The sequence below is a fragment of the Electrophorus electricus genome, chromosome 13, assembly GCF_013358815.1.
Source record: "Electrophorus electricus isolate fEleEle1 chromosome 13, fEleEle1.pri, whole genome shotgun sequence".
In the NCBI taxonomy this organism is placed as follows: domain Eukaryota; kingdom Metazoa; phylum Chordata; class Actinopteri; order Gymnotiformes; family Gymnotidae; genus Electrophorus; species Electrophorus electricus.
The window spans coordinates 2,294,709-2,320,320 of NC_049547.1; the positions used below are offsets into that span (position 1 = coordinate 2,294,709).

The 25,612-nt window shown below is 44.4% G+C and overlaps 2 protein-coding genes across 2 annotated transcripts; one reads left to right on the plus strand and one right to left on the minus strand.

Moving 5' to 3' along the window:
• Positions 1-11,776: 11,776 nt before the first annotated feature.
• exoc5 (exocyst complex component 5) lies at positions 11,777-21,421 on the minus strand. The gene is made up of 18 exons (XM_035533012.1): positions 21,251-21,421; positions 20,614-20,708; positions 18,824-18,971; positions 18,544-18,738; positions 17,013-17,077; positions 16,663-16,691; positions 16,440-16,549; positions 16,309-16,353; positions 16,020-16,160; positions 15,851-15,930; positions 15,482-15,691; positions 14,991-15,138; positions 14,789-14,897; positions 14,581-14,701; positions 14,371-14,457; positions 13,756-13,864; positions 13,314-13,529; positions 11,777-13,098 (listed from the first exon to the last, which is right to left on the minus strand). Exons 1-18 carry the CDS (start codon positions 21,275-21,277, stop codon positions 12,910-12,912), a joined length of 2,124 nt encoding a protein of 707 aa, XP_035388905.1. The 5' UTR covers positions 21,278-21,421; the 3' UTR covers positions 11,777-12,909.
• A 191-nt stretch (positions 21,422-21,612) lies between these two features.
• Positions 21,613-24,835, plus strand: ap5m1 (adaptor related protein complex 5 subunit mu 1). Its single transcript, XM_027025480.2, has 8 exons — positions 21,613-21,895; positions 22,154-22,820; positions 22,921-23,148; positions 23,262-23,401; positions 23,686-23,771; positions 23,876-23,988; positions 24,186-24,282; positions 24,379-24,835. Exons 1-8 carry the CDS (start codon positions 21,795-21,797, stop codon positions 24,459-24,461), a joined length of 1,515 nt encoding a protein of 504 aa, XP_026881281.2. The 5' UTR covers positions 21,613-21,794; the 3' UTR covers positions 24,462-24,835.
• Positions 24,836-25,612: the final 777 nt, after the last annotated feature.

Here is a 25,612-nt window from a genome sequence, read left to right on the forward strand (position 1 = left end):
AATAATGGAATAGCACAAGCTAGCAGAAAACACTAAGCAGGATGCATTATTTTTTTTGGGTGCAGCAGCCAAGGTCACAGAGTGTGAGGGGTAAGGAGTGTGTGGGGTTTGGTGATAAGAAGTGTGTAGGACTCACTGGTAAGGAGTGTGTGGGGTCTGGTGGTAAGGAGTGTGTAGGACTCGCTGGTAAGGAGTGTGTGGGGTTTGGTGGTAAGGAGTGTGTAGGACTCGCTGGTAAGGAGTGTGGGGTTTGGTGGTAAGGAGTGTGTAGGACTCGCTGGTAAGGAGTGTGTGGGGTTTGGTGATAAGGAGTGTGTAGGACTCGCTGGTAAGGAATGTGTAGGACGCACTGGTAAGGAGTGTGTAGGACTCGCTGATAAGGAGTGTGTGGGGTTTGATGGTAAGGAGTGTGTAGGACTTGCTGGTAAGGAGTGTGTGGGGTTTGGTGGTAAGGAGTGTGTAGGACTCGCTGGTAAGGAGTGTGTGGGGTTTGGTGATAAGGAGTGTGTAGGACTCGCTGGTAAGGAATGTGTAGGACGCGCTGGTAAGGAGTGTGTAGGACTCGCTGGTAAGGAGTGTGTGGGGTTTGGTGGTAAGGAGTGTGTAGGACTCGCTGGTAAGGAGTGTGTGGGGTTTGGTGGTAAGGAGTGTGTAAGACTCGCTGGTAAGGAGTGTGGGGTTTGGTGATAAGGAGTGTGTAGGGTTTGGTGGTAAGGAGTGTAAGACTCGCTGGTAAGGAGTGTGTGGGGTTTGGTGGTAAGGAGTGTGTAAGACTCGCTGGTTAGGAGTGTTTGGGGTTTGGTGGTAAGGAGTGTGTGGGGTTTGGTGGTAAGGAGTGTGTAGGACTCGCTGGTAAGGAGTGTGTGGGGTTTGGTGATAAGGAGTGTGCAGGACTCGCTGGTAAGAAGTGTGTGGGGTTTGGTGGTAAGAAGTGTGTAGGACTCGCTGGTAAGGAGTGTGTGGGGTTTGGTGGTAAGGAGTGTGTAAGACTCGCTGGTAAGGAGTGTGGGGTTTGGTGGTAAGGAGTGTGTAGAACTCGCTGGTAAGGAGTGTGTGGGGTTTGGTGGTAAGGAGTGTGTGGGTTTGGTGGTAAGAAGTGTGTGGGGTTTGGTGGTAAGGAGTGTGTGGGGTTTGGTGGTAAGGAGTGTGTAGGACTCGCTGGTAAGGAGTGTGTGGGTTTGGTGGTAAGGAGTGTGTAGGACCCGCTGGTAAGGAGTGTGTGGGTTTGGTGGTAAGGAGTGTGTAGGACTCGCTGGTAAGGAGTGTGTGGGGTTTGGTGGTAAGGAGTGTGTAGGACTCGCTGGTAAGGAGTGTGTGGGGTTTGGTGGTAAGGAGTGTGTGGGGTTTGGTGGTAAGGAGTGTGTAGGACTCGCTGGTAAGGAGTGTGTGGGGTTTGGTGGTAAGGAGTGTGTGGGGTTTGGTGGTAAGGAGTGTGTGGGGTTTGGTGATAAGGAGTGTGGGTGAGTTATGCTTCATCAAGCAATAATGAACTTGAGAGGTATTTTTTCCTGATTTTTCTTTCTTAAAATGTTTTACAGAAACCATAAATTCCACTTTATTTTCTAATGAAATGACAGTGTTTTCCCCACCTTTGTAAGGATGTGTTTTTAAACTACTATGACTAATATGATTCTTCACAAACAGGAGCATCAATGACACAAAAATCTGTATGTTTATTTTTGCTTTAAAGATCAGAGTGGATTACAACTTCACAAACTGCTAGGTTTTTGCTTTCAGTCTAGATGCCCAGATATATAAAGAGAAATATTTTCTGGATTTCTGAACTATTTAGTTTTGCCAAATGTCTTTAGTAAGAATCATGGATTTGCACTGGCCAAACACGGACCACCTAAAGAAACACAAATTGTGCAGTAATTCGCAAGAGAAAGTCTACCGATCCAATAACAGTGACGTTAGAACCCAGACCTTGGAATACCATTTTACAAGACATACTAGGAGAACACAGAAGAACATAGAAGAAGATAATACATACAAGAACAACTCAGATATCTGTCTCACTGTGAGTGTTATACAAATCGAGTTAACCCCTATAGTAGGCTGCTGTTGACTGGGTAACTATGACTCCTGATTGGTCATTAGGGAAAGGGGATAGTTCTGCTCCATTAGCAGTCTGGGTGAGTCTGAGGAATGGGTTTAAGGGTCTTTGAACTACGTTGTGCCATGTACTCAGACAGCTAAAGCAGGTATTTGCGCAGCAAATATTTTAATCCCCAACTAATCACTTGGTACGGTTTAGCACATGAGGTGGGAGCAGGAGGGGAGAGGAGGTGGGAGCAAGTCCTGGTGGTCCGGCACATTCCTCCTGTCAATGATGCCTTTGTTCCAAAGGGACTGGGTGACGATTCTAACACAGCGAGCCCTAGAGAGGAACCCACCACACACATGCTCCATGGTCCACCATGACCAGGTCTGGAGCTTCTGGTCATAAAAAAACAGTACGCACCTTAAATTAGGCTAACTTACTGTGAGCCAGCGCTGCTGGCTAACAGAGGCCCAGCAGAACTAAGAGGATATGGAGCCAGTATCAGAGCATCGAGGTGGGTCCAAGCCGGTCGCTCCCTGGAAGCACACATATAGTGGACAGTCCATGGCTGGCCCTGGCCCCCAGCCTGGCCAGCGCTCCTTCCCAGCTGGACACCACTTCTAAAGTTTCAGGTGGGCGTGCGTTCCAATATGATCAGAGAAGAGCTCCCGCACTCCTCCCAACAAGAGTCAGGAAGACACGTTCTGCTGACTTTCACTCCTTGACGGGGCCCTGCAGCTCGAGCTGGAAGAGGAGAAGGGGAAGGCCGGAGGCCGACACAGGCTTCAAAAGGAAGGCGCAGACAGGGAGAGTCACTCTGGAGAGGGAGCAGGGCGCCCCGGCTAAGTTTCATCCTCATCGCGTACGGGGCGGTTTTGCCAGAGCCGCCTGCCAGATCGCAGCCCACTAACTGATGGAGAGGCATGTGCAGGCGGAGCTGTGGCAGCAGATATGCTTCTGAGGCAGATGTGAGGCCTGGAACCGAATGTGCAAGTCTCATTGGAGCTCTTCAGAGCACTCACCCAGCGGGCTTGGCTCTCGGAGCCCAGCACAAGCGCCCAGAGACACGCAGCCCATTAACAAAGCTCAGCTCCAGCTCTCGCACTCACCCTCGTACACACACAAACGCGCGCTCAAACGTAGCCGCCCAGAGGCAGTCCAAAGACGCCATCCCTACTTTGTCCCCTGGAGTTACTCCCTTAATGTTTTGATGGTGGAGCGGCAGCACGGCCTTGTACCTCAGCATACGTCCTGGGCACGAGATTACGCTGCATGTCTGTGTCAGAGACAAAAAATGAGAAATAACATTACTGTGCCAAACGTGTCTGCTCATTTCAAAGGAAGAAAACCCTTACCAAACTGGGTTTCCCAAAAGCACTGCAGCAAAAAGATGGCAGAGTATTTCTTTATGTATTTCTTTGTAAAGAGTCTCCAGTAAGGCAACCTGAATTATCATTCCCTTAGGAAGACATCCTCTGGCCTGTGCAATTCACCCTGGTGTGTATGTACAACACTCCCCGTAACAGTCTCCCATTGTTCATGTATACATATAAAAGGCGATACTTAATTGATACGTTTAAGAGACAGTAAGGTACAGGGAAAAAGGAGGGAGGTGAGAGGGAGAGAGAGAGGGAGGGAGGGAGAGAGAGAGCGAGAGAGAGAGAGAAAGAGAGAGGGAGGGAGAGAGAGAGAGAGAGAGGGTGAGGCTGGATTGAGATCTCTAGGCCAGGCTCCTGCTGACACTCCTGCAGGCAGATCACAGACTCATCACGCTGGCCCTGTTTGCCCTGAGCATCCCTCATCAAGCCTCACGTTTACTGCATGTTTATCTTTATCAGATCTGCACAGAACAGGAGATGAGAGGAGGCAAGTGGGAGTGTGTGTGTGTGTGAGTGTGTGTGTGTGGGAGGGGGACTGTACGAGTGCGCCTCTCTCTCTCTCTCTCTTTTTGTTGCCATCATCGCCTGGGGCCCAATTACCTTCTCTTCCGACAGTAGCAGTTCACCTTCATCCCCACTTCTGTCATTCTCTCTCTCTCATCCTCCTCCTCCTCCATTACAACCACAGCAACATCTGGCTCTGAATATGCAATCAACTTGTCAAAGAATCAGGAGCGCACACACACACACACACACACACACACACACACACACACACACAGACACGCGCACATGCATGCAAAGCTGATATTTACTGACATCAAATCTGTCTGTTCTCCCTCCCTTCCTCTCCAGTGGCTAGAGGTGGCGGCAGCAATAACTCACTGCTCTGCCGGGTCCTCAGTCCCGTGGGCTTTTCCACCGTGCAGTCTGACCATGGGCCTCATTTTCAAACCAGCACGCACATGCCCTACTTCTCCACCAGCACACCACCTAGACTGGGAAAGCACGGCCTTGACTTAAACGAATTTGTTACCCAAAATGACCATGAAGGTTTCAGTGTCGGAGCTGCAACACAAAGCCAAAGGACTATTGTCTGTGACTAATCACTAATTATGCACTAATTGACTGGCCTGTGCAGTCAAAAAGCCAATACACCAATGCCCAGCCCCATATGTCCTTATGAAAAAATACTGGAGGTGAGGGTGAGTTTAACCAGTTGTGTTGTGCTGGGTGAAGTTTTGAAGAAAAAAAACTCACTGCTCATTGTCGGAGTGAGAGGAGAGAGAGAGAGAGAGAGAGAGAGAGAGAGAGAGAGAGAGAGAGAGAGAGAGAGAAAGACAGAGAGGGAAGAGAGTGTGGCAGAAAACCGGGACGACACAGATTCAGATGATCCTCTTTCCCATTTGGCACTCCAAGACTGCAGGAGCACTTCAGATGAGAGCGACCGAGAGCGCGAGGATAACAGGAATGCCTAATATTTTGACAGCTGCCTCATTCACAGGGCCACTCGCAATCTCAGTGCGCTCTACTCTGAAACCCCGAGCTTCATGTCGAGGGGAGTGCTGATAATCATTTACTGCTCATAATGGCCACGTGAAGGAGAAGGAGGTGATTGGAGACAAGGACAAACATACGTAAAACACTGGAATGAGAGCACGGAGCGAGCAGCGGGAGAGCCACGGAGAGAAACACGAGGAAGAGCGAGAGAGCAGAAGAAAGAGAGAGAGAATTTGCATAATGTCCTCCACTTTAGTTGGAGCCCGAGGCTAGCCACGCTGGATAACGGAGGGCCAATACTCTTAATTCAATCTCGGGCTCCCCCCCACCCTCAACACTTGAGAAATGAATCATTCTGGCCCCCGCCTCCACAAACCACCGTTAGCGTGAGCGTCACAGAGCTACTGAAGTTTAGAACTTTAACCCGAGCAATTGATGTGGGGAAGCCCTTCAGGCAAACCTGCTAATGAATGGATTGTGAGAGAGGGAAAGTTAAAAGATGGTCTTTTATAAAGTAATTTAAGAAAATCCTGTTAGCTGGATCAAGTACAAGAGTATAATTTCTCAAAACGGGGGCGTAAGTGAACGGCTTGTTTCTTTGCCTTCCCCGCCTTTGCTCACGTGCTCGGATAGGTGCATGAATGTACACAGACATAGACGCTCTCCTGCTTAATAACAGATTAACAAAGAAAGTGATGAGATGTTGATAGGAAATCAATTACACTGGTAAACAGTGATGATCATTTATGGTGTATGAGAGGAGGAAGGAAGGCGTTGGTGCACACACACGGTCACAGATACCATTATACACAGCCTCTGTCACAGACACACACACAAGCTCAGAGATACAACAATACACACACACGTGTTCTCACTCTCTTAGTTATGTTACACATGCATGCTACAAGCTGCACACAAACACATAAATGCAAAAACACACACACAGACATTAGTAGCATCTCAGAGGTTTTATTCTCAGATCTTAATACTCACTGCAAAAATATCAGTAGTTTAATGGTAGCTGGTTAAATATTCTAGTTCAGTGGTATCTTGGTATCTAACCTACTGTACTGGCTAGGATGTATTCTATGAGTAAATGACAAAGCACTTTTGTAAGTCGCTCTGGATAAGAGCGTCTGCCAAATGCCGTAAATGTAAATTAGCATTGTTAGTGTTATATAAGTATTATAAATATTAGAAAGTTAACTCAGCTTTTAAAAATATTCCCATGAGCATTGATTTATTTCACTGAGTCATTGCTTCTCTTTCCAACACAGTGTACACCTTAACTTCTCAACTAAGCACCTTCTTAACACCTTAACTATGTCTGCTTGGTAGTGATTAGACTGTGTCACCAAACGTTCATGTTATGTCTGATAATGTTACAAAAGAAACCTCTCATAACAAATACAATATGAGTGTATTCACTGTATTCTTTTCAGTCTACATATTCATGTGTTTCACACTTGAACTGATGGATGCTCTGGGTGGCTGCTGGAACACTTCGGTATAAACAACACTCTCCTTATTTTAGTTCTCGCATTCTCATTATATTAGTTTACTGCAGATTTTAACTGAGCTCTTCCGATGAAAAGCCATTTATCAGCCAGTTGCCCTTTCAGTGTAATCAGTTATTTTAGTTTTTGATTTTGTACAACTTTTACAATCAACTTACATTAAAATTCGAAGTATACTTTACTTAGACTTACCTTACTTCATTCATGTGGGCATTTAAAAATAAAACTTGCAATAATGCTTTATATTATTGTTTTATTTTGTAGAATGTTGAAAAAACAGTAAATGGACACATGATTTTTCAACGCAAGGGCTCAATTAATCACATTTAAACAAGAGGGGCAAAGTGTTAAAGTGTCACTGTCTTAAGAAACTTCACTTTTGTCAGCTTTTAATATTATGTACACCATAATGAAAACATCAGTTGCTGGAATATTGTGGGAACATTTCATAATATGTGGACCAATAGATAGCGTCCAAATGATTTTTTAAAATTTCCCCAATAAAGTTTTGTTTTTAAAGATGGTTTTCTTATGACTGACAACAAATTCCTACTTACTGTAATAAAAACTGAAATGTGAGTTTGTGTGTGTGTAAGCAATTGACCGACAATTTCTGGATCACTAGCTAAGAGCACTTATGCTGACTGACAAGGTCTAAAAGATAATTGTTCCTTTTTCAGTAGGTTTTGTTTTGTTAAAATAAGAGTAGAGATCAAATGTGTCTAATACTGAATATGTATCCCACAGTCAAGTAATGTCTCTTAGAGTTTGTGTTTTTTGTTTTTCTAAAGCATCAACATCAAATTCATTCTGTTAAATGAGTTGATACAGTTCTTTCCGAGTGCTATTTTCAGATTACTGGTGAAGTTCCATGTATTTTAATCACAAAATGTTGTGATTGTAAATGCCTCATTAATTAAGTTAATGCTAATTTTGTATGCTGCTAATCTTTTTCTCATTCTGTGAATATACACTCAGACTCACATACACACACTCATCCTCAGTTCTGGCAGACACACTTAAGTATTCTTGATTTCTCATCTTTATCTTTCTCTATCTAATTCTCATCTTTCTCTCTCTCTCTCTCTCTCTCAGTCCCACCCCTTATTCTGCCTTTTCTAAATGTTTGTCTCCTCTCAGCTCTTTCTCTCTATCTCCTATTTCTCTTTTTGTTCTCCCTCCCTCTCACTCCTTTTCCTTCTCTCTGCATCTCTTACAAAGGCAGCAGGCAGCATGCCTCCCCTGAAAATGAGGCCAAGCACGGCAAGTATGCAAATGAAAGCCATGCTCGTGGATTAGAATGGGACACCATATACCCTAAATCATGATTGTCAATCATGGTGAGGGATTAAGGGATACGGGCTTACAGACCTAAAAAAGCAACACTCCCCCCCCACCCCACCCCGGGCGCACTCCCATTGTGAAGAGCTGAGAGGAAGCGAAGGCTGGGGAAAGGGGCTGCTTTGGAGCACTACTGCCCTCTTCCTGCCTGTGAAGGGTACTGCACAAGGTCAGGCATGCATCTCAGCTTGTCCACCTATGTGCTACGCAGTTTCGATCGGGAGCCGAGAGACTTATTTTCAGTGCACTCGGCTAAATGACATTAGAAAGATTTCCTGGATGTCCACTGTAACTTAACATTCATAAACGTAGGACAAGTTAGGATGTAAGGTTAAGAAAATGGAAAGAGGTGAGCTTCTCCTCCGACCACGTGTGAAGCCCACGTTAAAGCTTCCCAGGAGTGAGCCTGCATGGATGGAGAGATGGATGGTCCCTTGGAGGATAGTTTAGATTAAAGCAAAGTCAGGAAAGTCTTTTCTTCTAGTGCCTGCCAACAATCTTAACTTTCCCCTATATTTCTAAAATACTTCTAAAACTGGCCAAAATATATTGAAAGCTTTAAGGTAATTCAAGTAAGTTAAATATGAAATATGGATCTTAGTTTTTACGCATCATAACTTGCATCTTACACATGCTGGATTTTGGCATGAGGAAAAGTAAAAATAGGAAATTAGCCATGGGACATTAGCTGTGTGGCACTTTAAGAAATCTAATCTACATAAAATCAATGTATTACTCACTAGTAAGGGAGATCAGTGAGTGGGTTCCCACCACTGTCAATAGACTGCCAACAATAAAAACCATAAAAGCTTACACATTTCTCAAGTTCCAGTATATCAAAATAAGTGAATGTATCTGTTGAGCTGTATGGACTAAGGAGAACAGTAGGATTTGTAGCTCTAATTATAAAATTGTTCCTCTCATGTCAGTGCTTGTCAAAAGGCCAGCTTCCAGCAAATGCCTTTGTGTTCCTTCATAAAGCCCTGTTTCAGAAGGTGAGCTATGAACTGACGGAGATTCGGTATGGACTGTCAGGATGGCACAAAGTTGGCAGAGAGCAACATCTGCACTGCACCAGCTGACTAGAAGAGGCCAATCCCCTCACTCCATTCTCAATGTCTCCCGCAGATACGCCCACAAACACCTAAAGTCAGAAACATGAAACTGAATGAGTGGTCATATCAAGGTGTGTAAATCATAGCAAAGTGTGGAAAGCCTTCTAAGTGGGTCCTGTTCTCAAATCACTCAGCTATATTAAAATGCTTGGCTAACCTGTATAGCATCGACCTACTGTAAACATACCCGGAATACATAAGCGCACAAACCCTATTCAGAACACTGGAGGAAAAAAATCCCATCAACAAACCAAAGACCAAGTGCTAATCATCCTGCATCATTAGGTGAAGATTTAGGTTAAAAGCTTTTAGCACAAGCTGCAGCTGATGTGGTCTGACTGCTGTAATGCTGTACTGTTACTGCTCCAGTAGGCTGTGTGTGGCACTGGTGTTCTGAAGCTTGAATTTATGGGCTGCTAGAACTACTGGAGGAGCCCTGAGGCATGACGGACCTAGCAATCGCGACAATAACAGCTGTAACTGTCAACACGTGTGTGGGTGCACACCCTCTGGAGAGATGATGCTCAGACTTACTCATGAATTTTCAGGAAGACTTGTGAGGACTATCCTGGACCGCTCCATAATGGCCGTAAATCAGGTCGGAGATTAGGGGACTGACTGTAAAAGAAAAGGTTCTCCTTATTACAAACAACACAGGGAATAAGAATTGGGTAAGAGTTAATAAGTATTGAAGCTTGTGATCTGACCCACAAGTTTAGGCATTCTGTCTCCAAAGAACTCACTCATGTCTGAGACAGAAGACACCAGTACAAAGGCACCATTAGCCAAAGAGAGACAAGACACTTCAGAACAAGCAGGGAAACTTCAGAAACCTGAATGGCTCCTCATGGTCTCAGCAATGTCCCAGTTGTCATGGGAACCAAATGTGGTGGGCTCAGTCAGTGGCTAAATGAAACAATACATTTCCCCTCATAATTACATTATTGCTGTAAAAACATCTCAAGACATGGAATTAAAATGTATATTTCCATTTTAAAGCAGCGGTAACTTGAATCATAATTAGTTGGCTCATAGTTTAATGCAAATCTGTCAACTTATTTCTAGTTGCACTACACCTGAAAAATCGTGAACCATAATCCACAACTGGAACTATAACACCACTCCACATTCTAAACCGAACACTAGCCCTTCCCAAAACAAATCCCATCTTCACCGAAAAAGTCTGATCTGTGTGTGTGTGTGTGTGTGTGTGTGTGTGTGTGTGTGTGTGTGTGTGTGTGTGTGTGTGTGTGTGTGCGTGACTGAGAGTGAGAGTGTAAAATCATGAAATCATGAAGGCTAATGAGCAGGGCTAAGGAGAACGCGCTCACCAGGGTTTTATGCAGCGTTGCGCTGTTGACAGAGCCACTAATCCGCACCACCTGCTCAAACAGAGCCCCCCGCAAACACCATCGCTGCGCGCTGCCCCCCAGCCCGAGTCATCGGTGCCCCCGGGAGCCTCCCCGCTCCTCTCCCCCCCGTTATCGCTCCCGTGCCGCTGCCCCTGGGCGCCGCGGCTGCTCGCTCGCTAACGGCAAGCGCTAATCGCCACGCAAAACAAATAGTTTTCAAATGTTTGGAAAAGGGCCTCGGTGTTTGCACCAGGGCCTAACAAAATAATTTTTACAAGCTATCCAGTCGTGATTAGGGCTGGGAGAATTGAATTTCCATGGCATTGATCATATTAATATTAGCCTAATTAATTGTGCTGTTTAACTTTGTTCGTTTGTCATTGTGTACCTTCTACACCACAGTACACCTCGCTGGCCTTACTAACTGCCACGCGCTTACACCCCGCAGTTTTGTCCGATTCTGCCACTTAAAGCGCGAGGATAATTTTGCTCCTTTGGGGAAACATTAGCCTAAACCTGCATGATTAAGAATGCACGATGAGGCTTTGGGACGAGTGCATTTCTTAAGGCCAGTTCACGATGGGATATCTTTAGTTTATCACACTGGTTAAAAAGGTCCATTTCCTAAAGGCCAGCCAGTGCGCTGCAGTGCCTCGTGGGCGTGTATAAGAAGTGCATCTACAGTTCAAGTCAAAACCCTTCCAAACTTCTCTTGGTAAAGAAATGCAGACCAAACGTTTCCTGAATCTTCTTAATATGTTTAATAGATTATTGATTCTGAGAGGTGCGGCTGAGATGAAGAAATTATACTCTAGTCCGTCATTTACCTTAACACATTATGTAATTGTTACCGTGTTGATTAAAAAATGAGAAAACACGTTCCCCCTTTCTTTCTTTTTTTACAATGACTCATAAAAATGAACAGATTCAACATGAGATGCCTAATATGAGAATGAAGTTCTAGAGAAAGCCCAGCTAATCCCATCTGGTAGGCTAACACAGAGGTCAGTCTCAGAGGTCAAATATTCCTGCCATGTCCATAAGACCTTAGGGTTTAAATTTAAAGTTCAAACAGTGTCATGTGATGCTTCATCAGACACACCATTCTCAGATTAAAAGACTAAGATTAAGACTAGTTAACAAGAGAATAGCAGTGCTCGTGAGACAACAGAAGGGTTACAGAGGAACCGTAGCCCTGTAGATGGACATCTGGATCAGACAGCATGAACAAAACACTAAATGTGTCCACATTCCCAAGGATACGTTCAGTATTAGTAATCAAATTTTGGAGTTTTTTTGCCCCTCACTATAATGACATGCTGTAGGTATCGCAAACACTAATTTTGATGAGATTTTCTACAACAGCACTTCCCCTAAAAAGCCTCAGATTATTGAGACACAGGAACATGTGCAAACAAACCCTTAAAACCTTGCAAATATATTCCATGTGCTCCCAGTGAGGAGATTCATGTCTTATGATACCATGTACACCAAATAAGAACTTTAAAATGGTAACAACCCCACAACATTGTTTTTTGGTTCGTTTTTTAATGGTAAAAATGTTCAGACACATGGTGGATGTGTTTGTTGCTTTGAATCTTGGGAAAGGCTTAGAATTGTTTTGGAAGTGTTGTGCTCACACCCTGTCAACCTCCTCGGTTGGTATCCTGGGCAGTTTCTGGTCACAGAAAATGACTACAATTACAAATTAAAGCCTGTTGATAATATCGGTTGACATCTTCATGGATAACATGCTGAAAACACATCAGTCACATTCTGATGAGAAACTGATTTTGGCACACAGTCACAAGTAAAACTCAGATCTTTCAGACTGAGGGATAACAACACTTAGGGACAGTAAACATCAGAATTAGTACATTTTTGTTTAACAGTTCAGTTGATTTATTCAGTCATGTTTTAAGCAGTGACCTGTCCACTATAGTGTACTGTAGTTGTTTTTTGTTGCTTAGTCTTACATTACATTAAATGGACTGCATATATTCTATAAACCCTGACTTGTGCACCAAGTACAGAATTATTGTCAGATGTCTATTAAGCCCTATAATGGTGGAAAAACAAATGAGACTAGCTGTTGCTCATTAGTGAGTTAGCGTGTGGTTTTCAAAGCAGACTGCTGAGGTTTCTCCAGTACTGGCAGATATATTTGGTGCAGTAACGACGAAAGCAAAGGGAGTTTTCTGACCTCTCAGACATCTGCAGTATCCCTTATGTAGTCCATTGCAGTTCATTTAATCACCATCCACTTGGCATCAGAAGCCAGGGAAGCATAATAAAACAGCCCTCTGTACCATGTAAATCACATGAGTGTCATCTGTGTTAAAACAGGCCTTAAAACTGTAACGCAAGGACACTGAAGAAGAACATGTATCAAATTAAACAACACATTTGTATATTTAGTTCATGGGTTAAAAGGTGAGAAAAAGGCAAAAAGTAAATTTAGAAATAAAACTCAAAAAACACAACGGGTCAGATCCATAAATATTCCATAACGGTTGGATCAAACAGTCTTACGTCCAGGGGTATTCATTAACTATAGGCATAAAAAGATCAGCCTGTAGCTGTGTTGTCTACCAAGCCGGGCTGCTCTGATTGGACGGCTGCAGGGCAGGCTGGGCAGCGTGTGGGCAGCCTCAGCCTTCATTAGCTGAAATGGCGGGCCAGCCTGGCTGAACGGTAGTCCGCTCTGAGCTGCACGAAGGCGTGCAGGAGGTTCCGGTCAAGGTTGGTCAGCTGTTCTCCGGAGCATACTTGCTTGAGGTTGTCAGGGGCGACAACCAGGAGGTTACATAGTGCGTGGAGTGTGTCAAAGAGTTGGAGAACCAGAGGAACCTGAGAAGGATATTGACGTGGGTGTTACACAGCCGCTTTTACTTTTTTCCTCTACAAAATTTGTGAAATTAAACAACAACAAAAAATAAATAATTTTAGTTTATAAATGCCACATGCTACACTACTGATGCACAAAATGGCATGAGGTTACATCGCATGAGCATGTTAGGTAAGCTTGATGCCCACGCGACCTTTGGCCATTGACCTGGCCTTACCCGGAAGTCTTTGGCGCAGCGACGGTACTCGGCCACGTCGCAGATGGCCAGCATGCCCCCCATGGAGCTGTAGCTGAACTGCTGCAGGTGCTCATGGATGAGGCGGTGGAAGCGCACGCCCAGCTCTGTCAGGACCGTGTCCACGTTCTTGCCATCCATGGACCTCCGCACACTCTCCACCTGCTTCCTCACGTAGGCACACACCTTAGAGCATGCCTGAGGAGAGAACGCAGGCCGTCGAGTTAACACACACACACACACACACACACACACACACACACACACACACCCCCCCCCCCCCCGTGTGCATGCACAGGAGAGGCACTGTGTGCTTTGGTAGCGACACAACTAAGCCCCTGACTTAGCTCTATCTGTTCAATCTAAGCCAAAGTGCAGATAGTATTTGTGTTAGAATTCTGTACTTGCTGACGAGGTCTCTTACGGTAGTGTACTGGATCATGACATTATTCTCATCTTCTGGTCTGAAGTCCGTTTTCTTCTGCTCAGTAGCTAGAATGTGCTTCATTTGGCCAATCATGCAATTCAATGTCCTAAAAACAACCACCAAAACCACAACACTTCACGACTAAAAATGAGGCAGTGACAGAACTGAACAATGTCAATGTCAAAGTCCAGCTCCTTACAGATGAAGAGAGCAAATTCTTTCTATTTATGCTGAGTACAGTTCAAGCATACTTGCTTATTTAAGCTTAATCAGGCTTCAGTCTGTTTAAAGAAACATAAACTGACATACATAACATTTATTTAAATACAGCCCTTTAGGCTATTTTAGATGCAGATCATGGCACCTAAATCTAAAATGTGTCAAAAATGTAACTCCACATAATTTTATTAGTAGTCTTTGACAGGATGGACAGTACAAACCACTGAGAATGCACTGAATGCACTGAATGATGCACTGAATCAGAATCACAAATATTTTCATGACCTCAGTGTTAACAGTTTTTGTCTGTTTAATGCACAGTGTCCAGCCTCTTAAATGAAAAGATGGAGGATTTTTAAAGGATTTCCATTAAAAGGAGTTTTAGAATCTAACCGGTCAATCCCAGTGTCCAGTTTCACTTCCATTTGCTCAATCACCTCCTTTTTCTTTTGCAAGCACTCTGTCATCTTAGGGGAGGAGCTAAAGAAGTAAAAGAGCACACAAGGTCATGGGGGGTCAGTGGAAGAGAAAAACCCTTCCCCCAAAAAAGCTATTCTCCATAATTATGTGCTCAAGGTCACCCATTCCTTAATTCGCACTCACCTAATGAGAGGCATGAGGTGATCGTTAAACTGCTTGTCAAAGAGGTGAAAGATAGTGTTGGCCTGCTGGACCACATCCAGGAAATAGAGGTTGGCATTTTTTGCATCGGAAGAAGGTATGGCTGTGGACAGAAGAGGAAAGCCTGTCTGTTAAAATAACACTCCACGAGGCAATCCATTACGGACGTGTTATACAGCAACTTTCTTACCTGAAAGCCCAATCTCCAAGGCATAATCTATGTGGTCCACACAGAGGTGCTCCACCAGCAGTAGGAAGATGGAGTAGGCATTCCTAGGGAGGTCAGCTGGGTCAGACAACTGCAAGGAGAGAAGAGAATACAGAGATTCTCCTGCCATCCGGTCAACATTTTAAATCCAAAACAAGCAGCATTATTTAAATTTTTTTTTTGCCTTTTGGCATCTCTGGAAGGCGTGCCGTGTCTCCTGCAGCAGGTTGACCACAACCTCCTGTGAGAGAAACGTTTCTCCATGTGTGTCAATACTGGGGCCCAGTGGCAGGTTGGTGCGTTGTCTGATTCTCTCCTTCAGCTCTTGGATGCTGAGAGAGAGGGAGAGAGAGAGAGAGAGAGAGAGAGAGAGAGAAAACAAACATGTAAAGGAGAGAAAAGGCAGAGAGCATGTATTCATTACAGAACTCAATTTTAAAAGGCATGCAGTTCAGGATGAGCAAGAATGTCAGCAAGTCTTGGAGGGGTACAGCTGTAACAGCATTGTAACAGCAGTTTAACAGCTTAGCATTCCTACTAAGGTGCACATCAATAACATTTCAAACCATTCCCACAGGCATGCAAGAGTAAAGAAAGCACTGAACCCGAAACATCCTTAGGTCATATCAGACTCTGACACTGTCTCTCCAGACAGCACTGAAAAGATCTCCTCACCTGCCTGTGCCCAGTGGACGTTTTTGGTGGTTCTTCGAGTCGTAGTACCGCTGCAGAATGACGGCGCTGCGAGACTGCAGGTACTGCCGCTCCATATCCATGTAGCTGTCCAGGTAGGAGGAGAATATGCTTTTGATCAGTTTAGACAGGAAGGTGTGTTTGTCTGAGCCCAAGTTGAACTCTGTCAGTTTAGCAGCCAGTGCCATAGTCCTGAAAAGAGAGGGTCCAAAAATGGTCTGAAACTGCTCAAAAGAGGCCAACGCAAAAAGCCACACAGTTGAGATCCTTACATTTCTCAGACAGATATAGCAAATTGCATGTGTAGGGAAGCAAAAAAAAAAAAAAAGTAACAGACTGAGTAGGGAATACCTGGTATAGAGGTCATAGAGGTTTTTGAGGTATTGCTCCAGTTCAGCAAAACAGGTGTCGAGTTTCTCCTTCACATGTGCCTAAAAGTATGACAGAGCTCTCAAATGAGGAGATGGCTTCACGACATCTGCATGTGCAGTGGGTGCATGCATATATTTGACAGGCCTACCTGCAGCTTGTTTTCAAAGATGTTTTGGATGAGCTTTGCCATCACCATTTCTGGGCTGCTGAAGACCTCCCCCACCTGCTTGTTGACCCGCTGACAAAGAAGAGCCGTGTCCTCAAACACGTTGTTCTGCATGTATGCACCCTGACAACGAACGCAGACAATGTGAACAGAGAGACACTGCCGCCTTGTTTCCTAAGCCCTGTAACTGTACCCGTGCCCCTTTGGCTCCAATTCTCATGCTTTATTATATTAAATATAGAATGTGTAGACAAAAAATACCAGCACTCACCTCTTGGCACTGTTTAATGTAGACGTCTATACAATGTGCATATCCCTGAAACAGACGGCAGACAGGGTGATATGAGATGCTTATCTGAGACCAGGCGCAAGAGCTAGGAAGACATAGCAGATCTTCCTCACCTTGAAATGTAGCAGGACGGCAGCCACCTCCCTCATGCGGCCAATCTCTCCCCTGCGCTGAGCTGCCGTGAACTCCTGGATCAGCTGACGCTCCAGGTCATGGTATTTACCTTAAACACAGCACACACATCCAGCTCACGCCACGCGCATCATGGGTACATGACTATGGGTGTTTTGCCTCAGCTACGATCTTTAGTCAGTGAAAAAAAATACCACCACTCACTTGCTATCTTGGCCTTAACATCAGCAAATCTAAATGAGGATGGGGAGAGAGAGAGAGAGAGAGAAAGTTGAAATTAAAGCAAAAACAAAATGACTAAGTTGTAAATTAATCATTAAGCGCCAAAAGCAATTTTATTAATTTCAAGTAAAACTTCCAGAGACTATGAGAATCAAAATGGTATGAATATTTGTCTGAACCCATGCAAGACCTTTGGCTTACGTGGCTGTCAGCTTTCTGCTGTGCTATGTTGTTTTGCTTTGTTTCATCAGTGTATGATCTTGATCTCATGCGTTTGTCTATGGTCACCGGTGCCCTCAAGGCCCCCAGTCCTGCTCCATCACCCCACTTACCTGTCGAACGGTAATTCCTGCGCGATCAGGTGCAGCTTCTGAATGATGTCAGCGGCTTCTTTGATCTTCAGGGGAGCAGGAAAAGTAGGACAATGATCAGAGCTGGCTGGCATGAGTGAGGCAGGGAGAGGTGGACACCTTGACCAGGGAGGATTTGGTACACGGAGAAGCCCGCAGGAATCGGCCCAGGACCCAAGGACCGGCTTACGGCACATAGCGTGCCTCCCTCTCGCTTGTCCAGTGCAGGGCCGATAAGAGCGAGCCCAGCTCGGCACACCTGCGCCCCACCGGCCGCGGTTCCGATCGCTCCCCCACACCGCCGAGCCAACTCTTTGCGCTCGCTCCCTCGCAGCCATTATGAATGGACTGCTGCTAATCCCGTAGCAGCCCTCACTAAATCGCCTGCCATAATCTGTCCCCATGGGCAGGTGGGAGGTCTCAGCAAAAACAGGGCCCTGACGAGATCCACCCCCCACCTTTGCCTTCACCCCAACACACGAGGGGGGGGGAGCTAGGAAAAGGCTCCGTCATCTACACCTCCTGTTCCCTGACTCCTTTTCCTGCCTGCCTCAGCTAACATTATTACTGTGCTCCCGTGAGGTGGAGCCAGCCTTTTTCGGCTCTCCTCACTGAGGTTTTCTAAGTATCTGTCCCCCAGCTAAGATTAGCTAAATCCCATGTAAGTGATGTAGCCGTCTCCCTGCAGTGGGGGTTTTTACTAGAGCTTGTCTCCATGCTGCCTGGGCCGGCCCTCCCTTTCCCGGGGATTAGCCCTGCCTTCCTTTCCTCCATTTCCTCTGCCTCTTTTTTCCAGTCCCCATCCCCCTTCAGCTATTCACCGGCAGCTCCTCTCCTCGTAGCCTCTTTTCTCTTCTGGAGGCAGACGCATTTTGAAAACGCTCAGAAGTCTGCCGCGTGCATTCCCACACGCCTCTCAGAGAAGCGTGTTGGTGGTCTAATGCTAATAGCATTCGAGATGTAAGACTTGCCACCCGAGGTTGGTCACACCATGACTCACAGACTTGAGAGATAAACTCATGAAGTGGCACTGCCAATTAAGCTGGGTCGCATCAGCGTTTCCACAGATCAAATCTATTAACCCGAGGCTCATAAAATGAAAAAAGGCCCATAACCATAATTTTTTCATATAATTAGAAAAAGCTAGATTTAAGCAATTCAATGTATCCAACTATGAAAGTACTTATGGAACTTTGATGTCACAGCAACATATACAAACAACCCACTAAAAATAAATACATATTTGTAACAGTTAAATAATTATTACACAAATATGCATAGTGTCTGCAAACTTTCTCATGTGTCAGACTTGATCTTCTACGCCAGATGAGTTTAGTGCTTTCACTGCCCTAACCCTTATTTCACCTCAACTAATGAGTTATCAAGTTCAAAGGGGTGTTGAGAGCAGGGTGAACTGTAACCCTTGTTGCACTTTGACCCCCCTATCTAGTTTGTGGCTTGGAGTGGCCCATCCCCACTGTAAGTGTCTCGCTGGCACTGCTGGGATAATGACCTTATCGGGATTGTTGAAGACATCGCTACGCAGTTCCCCATCCAGGAACTCATTGAAGTAGGTCATGAGCCGCTGGGCCTCCACGGCCCTCTGTCTGGGGGTGTTTACCCCCTCCAGCTGGTCTCCAAGGTGACACACCTTTGTGGCCACATAGCTGATGTGATCGTCCAGCTCCTGGAAGTGCTGGAAGGCAACCTGTGGAAACGGGGCAGAGGTTTGGCAGCTCACTCATCGATCACAGATGTGCCGAGCTAAGATCAAGGCTGTGACTGCGCCAAACCTGGTTGCTCCTCTGAAGCTCCTGGACTTTGTGTGCAAACTCCTTGGCTTCGCGATGGCACTGCTGTTCGAGCTTCTCGACCTTCCTCTGGATCCTCTCATCCAGCTGTTTCAGTTCCTCTATGTGGTTCGCAAACTCCTCAAGCAACCTAAGGAGGACAAGCACCACTGTCACTTGAAGACTACAAATAAGGAAGAAAAACACAGCAGTTGATTTGGGTTAAGAGTAAATCTACAGGTACATGCAGAACCATACCACTGCTGCAAGCACCATACCTTACATCAGCGTAGGGATTTTTGCAAAACCATAGTTAATTATTTTTAGTGACATTGGGGCTTCAATAATGAATTATAATTAAAAGTAATCAGAATGTTTCATTTAGCAATTATAATGACAGTAATCAGAACATTTTATCAAGTCACAAAAGCACCACTGCATAGTGATTTACCACTGCACTGATTGCACACAATGTATAAAGGCCAGAAAGAGCAGTTCGCAATCAAGACATGAGAGAACTCCAAGAAAACACAGAAAAGTCTCTCATAACTACACTTACTGTGCTGGTATAAGAGCTATGCCTTTTACCATGAAACTATAACTGGTGTGTTTGTGTGTGTGTGTGTGTGTGTGTGTGTGTGTGTGTGTGTGTGTGTGTGTGTGTATGAACCCTTCCATACTACTCTGTCAGCTGTACTTCTAAACACTTCCAGAACAACGGAGTTAAAAAGCTCCATGTCAGCATGTTTGGACTCTCTGGGTGGTAGAAAAACCTTCCCAAAATGATGAGTGTGTAATCTCACAATAATTCCCCTAACGCTTGGTGCTGCTTAGGGCTCGTTTCCTCTTATGCTCTTTCACTAAAATTCGTTCTCTACCATCATTTGTGAGTCGGTGGTCTGCAGCTCATATCGTCTCTCCACAGCTGGTATTTTTGAGAGGTTAGTGTTAAATGTGGGCTGATGTTTTTGCAATGTCAGTAAAACAGTTTTGACATGACAAACATACAGAACCAGTCAAATGTTTGGGCATACCTGATGAATGCATGTTTTTAGAGTCCAAAATGCATTTATAATATAATACTTATAATAATATAATACTTTAGACTTACATTTGTTAGAATTAACAATTCTAAATAGCAAAAGTTGGTAGCCTACATACAAGTTAATTTACAAAATAAAAAATACAGTATAACAAAATTAAAAAAAATAAAATGAAATTACATTTGAAATGATCTCACAGCAACGTTTTCATTCAGAACTTTAGTTCCTCACCCTACAAGTATTCAGCGTGTGTAAGAATTTCTTTAAGACATCACAGGTGTTGCCTCAAGAAGCTGGTTAAGAGAAAACCAACACTGTGCAGAGCTGTCACTACAGTAAAGGGTTGTGAATTTGTGAATACTTTTACTGGTTTTTCTAAAATGTAGAAAATATTAAAACATTTGACAGGTACTGAATGCATATGTCAGATATCACATACAAATATTTTTGCTTTTGTAAAAGGCTCTGAATAAATTCCATATTACTACAGAATCCCACCATTAAAATCCAAATCAAATGGAAGACTGGAATGAAAATGTGAATAAAAATGATAATCAAAAACTGCACAGTATACTAAATGTAAACCAATTTTACAAAAGAGTAAACACAAACTAGATTAAAGGCTTACAGACGCTATAAACAAGTTGTTTTAAATTAGATACCATCATCTGTTCAGCAAGCTCATTGTTTACATGGCAAAACGTAAGGAATAGTACAGGAATAACCCAGGAGAGTAAGTCAAGGCTTTACTTTTTTGGGTCAAATGCCTCTGCTCCTCCTTTAGAGCCCCCTCCTGGAGTTCTCCAGGCCAGCCGCTCTATATACTCATCAGCATCAAATGGTTCCTATTAAAATAAAAGAATCACAAATGTAGAGTCAGCCTCATCAAGGCAGCTGTGACATCTTATACTACACCCAACCACCCAGGGCCAGAAACTTGGACTGCAGTCACACCTTTATATTAGGAACTAACTGAAACGCCACACACACTTACACAAATACACATATAGCTGGTTAAGAAACACGACAGCTAGCTAACACTAACACTGTCAGATTTGCTGTGAAGTAACGCCTCCCTGAGATAAATATCCTTACAAATAAGTAGTTAACGCTAACTATTTATTTATTTTGGCACTCGACTACAAATGTACGTTAGACATTTGAACGGGCTACAACGACAAGCTAGCACCGCAGTGTTTGTAAGCTAGCCTAGCTAAACGCTAACGCTTTCATTCAACCCATGTATATAAATCAAGAGTCTATACAGTTAAGCAAATAATAACACCATAATTCGTATTTAGCTAACAACCTAAGTATTTTGCTGAGATGGTTGTTATTGAGCAGGCTACGTTGCTAGCTAGCTAGCGTTAACTACTACGCGACTCACCTCAAATAACTGCGCCGACGTTGCCATTATGTCCAGCCGGAGAGACTTTAAATAAACGTGCTACTGAGAGCAAACACAGTTTTGTAAGTTTAAGGCTTGCTTTTCTGAGTTTTGACAGGATACACTGGCGCTTGTTTACTCTAAACCTGCTTCCTGCATCCAGCTCCAATGACCGGGCCGGAAATAAGGCAAAAAAAACAACATGCAAAAATCTGCCCTTCGCAGCAGGTCTGTGATCAGGTTGTGTTCGGTTTTTACTCGGTAGTAGTCGGAAGGGAAAAGGCGTACACCTGATCCCGAATCAGCGTTCAAGACACGAAGCGCAAGCAGTCCCGCCCCTGTATGTCACATGCTGTGTAACAGGAAGCCTTCATAACAACGTTAGCTAGACTTTTAACGCTTTAATTCGTAGTTTTGTGAATTTATTTTTTTATCTAGCTATTGAATGTACCTGCTTTTCCAAAGCTTTGAAGCGGACACATCCGCTGGGCAAGGAGACTGAGCTGATCATTGAGTTAGTTGCAGAGTTAGCCAGACTGGTCATATGAAATATCCGCATGGTAAAAGCGGAGCCTCGATGAGTGTACGTGCGCTGTGGATTGTCTCTCATGAAAAGGGTGAATCTGGAAAAGTGCGATTTTCCAGGTCAGCAAAGAAACTGTTCACGGCGTGCAACTTTAAATGTAGCGGATAGATGTGTTGCTTTGTGCTATTTTTATCCTTGATAGTAGTTTACGTTCATAGAGGCAGGGTTTGTATTCCTTTGATCTATTCATGCTGCGATCGTGCTATGTAACAATAAAGCTAGCAAACCTCACCGAACTGTTGGGTTTTGTTTCTGACTGTCATTTAATGCTAGGGGTATTATCATTTAATTTGAAATTGTTTTGGTCTTCTATTCAGACGGTACCCCACAGTGGAACTCCGTGCTAAATGCCTGGCAGGAGCTCAGTATGTGGCTGTTCCTGAGGACTGTGTCATACCCCAGCTTCTACTGACTGAACTGGGTTTGGTGGAGCCTGACAAGCCATATATGGCAATACGTGATGACTGCGCTCGCCTGCAGCGGAGCCCAGCTGTGGAGCTCCGTTTAGGTGGTCCAGGTGGGAAAACCCTCTGGCCTTTACTAACCATCAGCCAGGGCGGCCTAATCCTAGCCTGCCTCCCCCTGATTGAAGCTCCGCCTGAGCCCCGGCCTCATCTCTCCAGCCTGGCTTCGGTCTCCCAGGGCTTAGCTCTGTTGTCTGGCCTGCAGGGCTTCCTGTGTGGGACCGTAGGGAAGCCACCAGAGCCCGATGTATTGGCCTCCCGCTTGGCTACTCTTCCCTCAGTACTTCTGCAGGTATGTCCTCTGGGCACGCCCCTGGACACGCTCCCTCAGGCTGGAGCCCTGCCCGCCACTATGGCTCCAGGCCCAGGAGGTGCTCAGAAGCAGCCAGCCTGGAAAACAGGGGTCCATCGAGGGAGAGCGGTGGTGAACGTGGCCCTCACGGAGATGGTGAGGTCCACGCAGTATGGCAACAGCAGCAAACAGGACATGTGGGATGTGTATGGGACAGTGGTGTGCAAAGTGAGCATAATCTCTTATTTCAGTGCATGTTCAAATACATCATACTTCTATTGTGATGAACAGAATCTTCCCTTTTCCTTTTTATGCATTTTGACATTAGTGTGAAGTAGAGGGTGTCTTGCCCAATGTCACCGTCACCCTCACACTACCACCCAATGGGTCACCCCTGCAAGACATCCTTGTCCACCCCTGTGTGACATCACTAGATTCCAGCATCCTCACAGCCAGCAGCGTGGACGAGAACGATGGCTCAGCCTTTTCAGGCCCATACAAGTTCCCCTTCTCTCCACCGCTGGAGCCTTTCAGACTCTGCAGCTATACCTCACAGGTAGGCCTGCACCTTTACTGGTTACTATGTGTCAGTGACCCGTTGAGTTTCATCTCTTTTTCCCCTGCATTAAGAGCATTGACATCATACGACACACATTTTCATTTCACCAGGTACCCGTACCACCTATTCTTGGCTCCTACCAGCTGAAGGCAGAGGAGAACCAGCTCAAGTTGCATGTCATCCTGCAGCTCCATGAGAGTGTACGAAACAGCTTCGAATACTGCAAGGCCCACCTGCCATTTTTCAACAGGTGATGCAGTTCACACACACGCCTCCTTCGACTTTTACTGCTAGTAGTCAGAAGGTTCAACTAGTAGTGAGAAGGTTGCCGGTTCAACTCCCACCACTACCAAGTTGCCGCTGTTGGGCCCCTGAGCAAGATCCTTGACCCTCAGTTGCTCAAGTTGTGTTCAGTAATAATTGTAAGTCGGTTAGTATCAAACCACCAGCTGAATGCCATAAATGTAAAATGTAAATCTAGTGCTGATCAGTTGATGCTACTGGCTCATGTTCATGGTTGGTTCTTCTGTGCAGAAGCCTAATGGGCAGCGTGGATGTGAAGGTGAACTCCGGACAGCTGGAAGTGTCTAAAGAAAAAAATCTGCTGGTTTGGATTCTTGGGAAGTTTAATCTTAACATCACAGTCAGTATTTTAACCCCAGATCTTCAGTTTTTAACTGAACAAATGAGTTAGAATTTGTTTGTTTGTTTATTACGTCATCAGGTCAGAAGTTTCCAAAGTCACGAGAAGCAACTCTGGAAGGTGCTGTTCATTTCTCAGGCCATGTTGCTGGACCAACTGACCCTCTCTGCACTGATCTTACTGCCTATATAAAAGTATGTATAAATTCTAGATAAATTGAAGTTCTCCTATTGTAGCAGAAGGTAGAGCATTTAAGTATTTTCAAACAAACTGCAATGGATCAATCTACATTACTCGGATCGTGCTTCCACCATCAGAAGTCTTCTGTCCTTGGTCATACTAGGAGTTGTCTGTGCTTGATTGCCTCTTCTACTCAGTGTTTGCTTTTCAGCTCTACTTCCGTGTGCCAGATTTGACTTTGTCTGGATGCTGTGTGGACCAACATTCAGTACAGGTCTATTCCTCAGCAAAGCCACGCATTGTCACAAGTAAGCGTGTCACAGATGATGAAAGATGAATATAAGATTACTTCACATGTGACAAGGAAGGCAATGTAAACTTTGGTACCTTGGTTTTTTCCATAGCACGAGAGCTTGTTTCCTCCGAATACTACATCTGGAACTCGACTGGAGATGCCCCCGTGTCCTCTGGCCTCATGATACTGTGACATCGTGATTCACTGTGGCCTCAACTAGTGAGCAGAACACTAGCTCTGCTCTTCACAGATGCGGACTGAGTGTCAGGACTAACTCACTGGATTAACTTCAGTTAACAGTGATTGTTTCTTATGCATTAACTAATGGGCAGAGCCTACAACCAGTCCCCCATATTTGACTGATAATGTTCCCTTCTTTGTCAAGGTGGCAAGTCCAGTATTAGAATCAGATTGTGTTGTGCAGTTATTAAGGAGGGATTAAAAAAAAAACCCGCAGGCACCGTTGCCCTCCATGGACAGAGCCGAATCCTTTAGAGTGCAAACGTTTCAATTGTTTCTAAAGTGTGGTGTTGACCAAAGTAAAAATGGAATCTTTTATACAATTACTGAAAGTGTTTGTTTTGATTAGTGATGTATTTATTTAAATTCAATGAATTGCTCCTTCATTAGACACAACTCATTAGTAGTAGTTCTAGTTGGCCTTTCAGTGAGTCTGTAAGGGTACTTATTGAGTTCTTTTAACAAGGGGGCTTAGGCCCTGTCAGTCTTTGGTGGGGTTAGTAATAGTCTGACGGAGAGGGGGGCACTTAGAAAGAGGAAGACCAAACTGGTATCCAGAGGTGGAGTTAATCACTCTATAGTGACCCTTTGAAGGACCACTTTAGCTTTCTTATTTTTCCTCAACAAAAGGTACTCTTGCTTTAAATTTTTGAGATATTGTCTAAGCCCCACTGTGGCTTATAGAAACATTGTGTATACAACCTTATTATTTGACATGCTTTTATTCATTATAAAAAGATAGATTGTTCACATGTTCATTTATAAAGCTTCATTATCATTATCATTATCATTAATGTGTGAATTTCAAACTACCTCTGACAGAGCAACAACACGTGCCTTCTCAGAATTAGAAAAATTGTGTCAGAATAATTTTTTAAAATCTTATAATCTGAGTTATGGTGTAGTGGTTTTAAAATGGCTTATCCAATATCAAAAAATTTAATCTAGCACTTTTTGTCACTAGAGTTTTGTTCTAGAAGATACTTCACCTTCCTGATTATTCTCTTCTTGTCATTTTTTCCTGACCATAAAAATGAATGGATTCATTAACAAAAGAGGAGAAAATATCGATTCAGCAGTTGGAACAGATTTATCATGTTAGG

What these genes read in the sequence shown, in the direction of transcription:
- exoc5 (XM_035533012.1), bottom strand. Translation starts at nt 21,277, where the DNA reads ATGGCAACGTCGGCGCAGTTATTTGAG. An exon ending in TCTTCAACAATCCCGATAAG is followed by an intron (nt 17,078 to 18,543) that starts GTCATTATCCCA and finishes GCTCCCCTGAAG; the next exon opens with ATCAAAGAAGCCGCTGACAT. An exon ending in CTGGACACTGGGATTGACCG is followed by an intron (nt 13,865 to 14,370) that starts GTTAGATTCTAA and finishes GGTTGTTTTTAG; the next exon opens with GACATTGAATTGCATGATTG.
- ap5m1 (XM_027025480.2), top strand. Translation starts at nt 21,795, where the DNA reads ATGAAATATCCGCATGGTAAAAGCGGAGCCTCGATGAGTGTACGTGCG. An exon ending in GGAAAAGTGCGATTTTCCAG is followed by an intron (nt 21,896 to 22,153) that starts GTCAGCAAAGAA and finishes TCTTCTATTCAG; the next exon opens with ACGGTACCCCACAGTGGAAC. An exon ending in TCTGCTGGTTTGGATTCTTG is followed by an intron (nt 23,772 to 23,875) that starts GGAAGTTTAATC and finishes TTACGTCATCAG; the next exon opens with GTCAGAAGTTTCCAAAGTCA.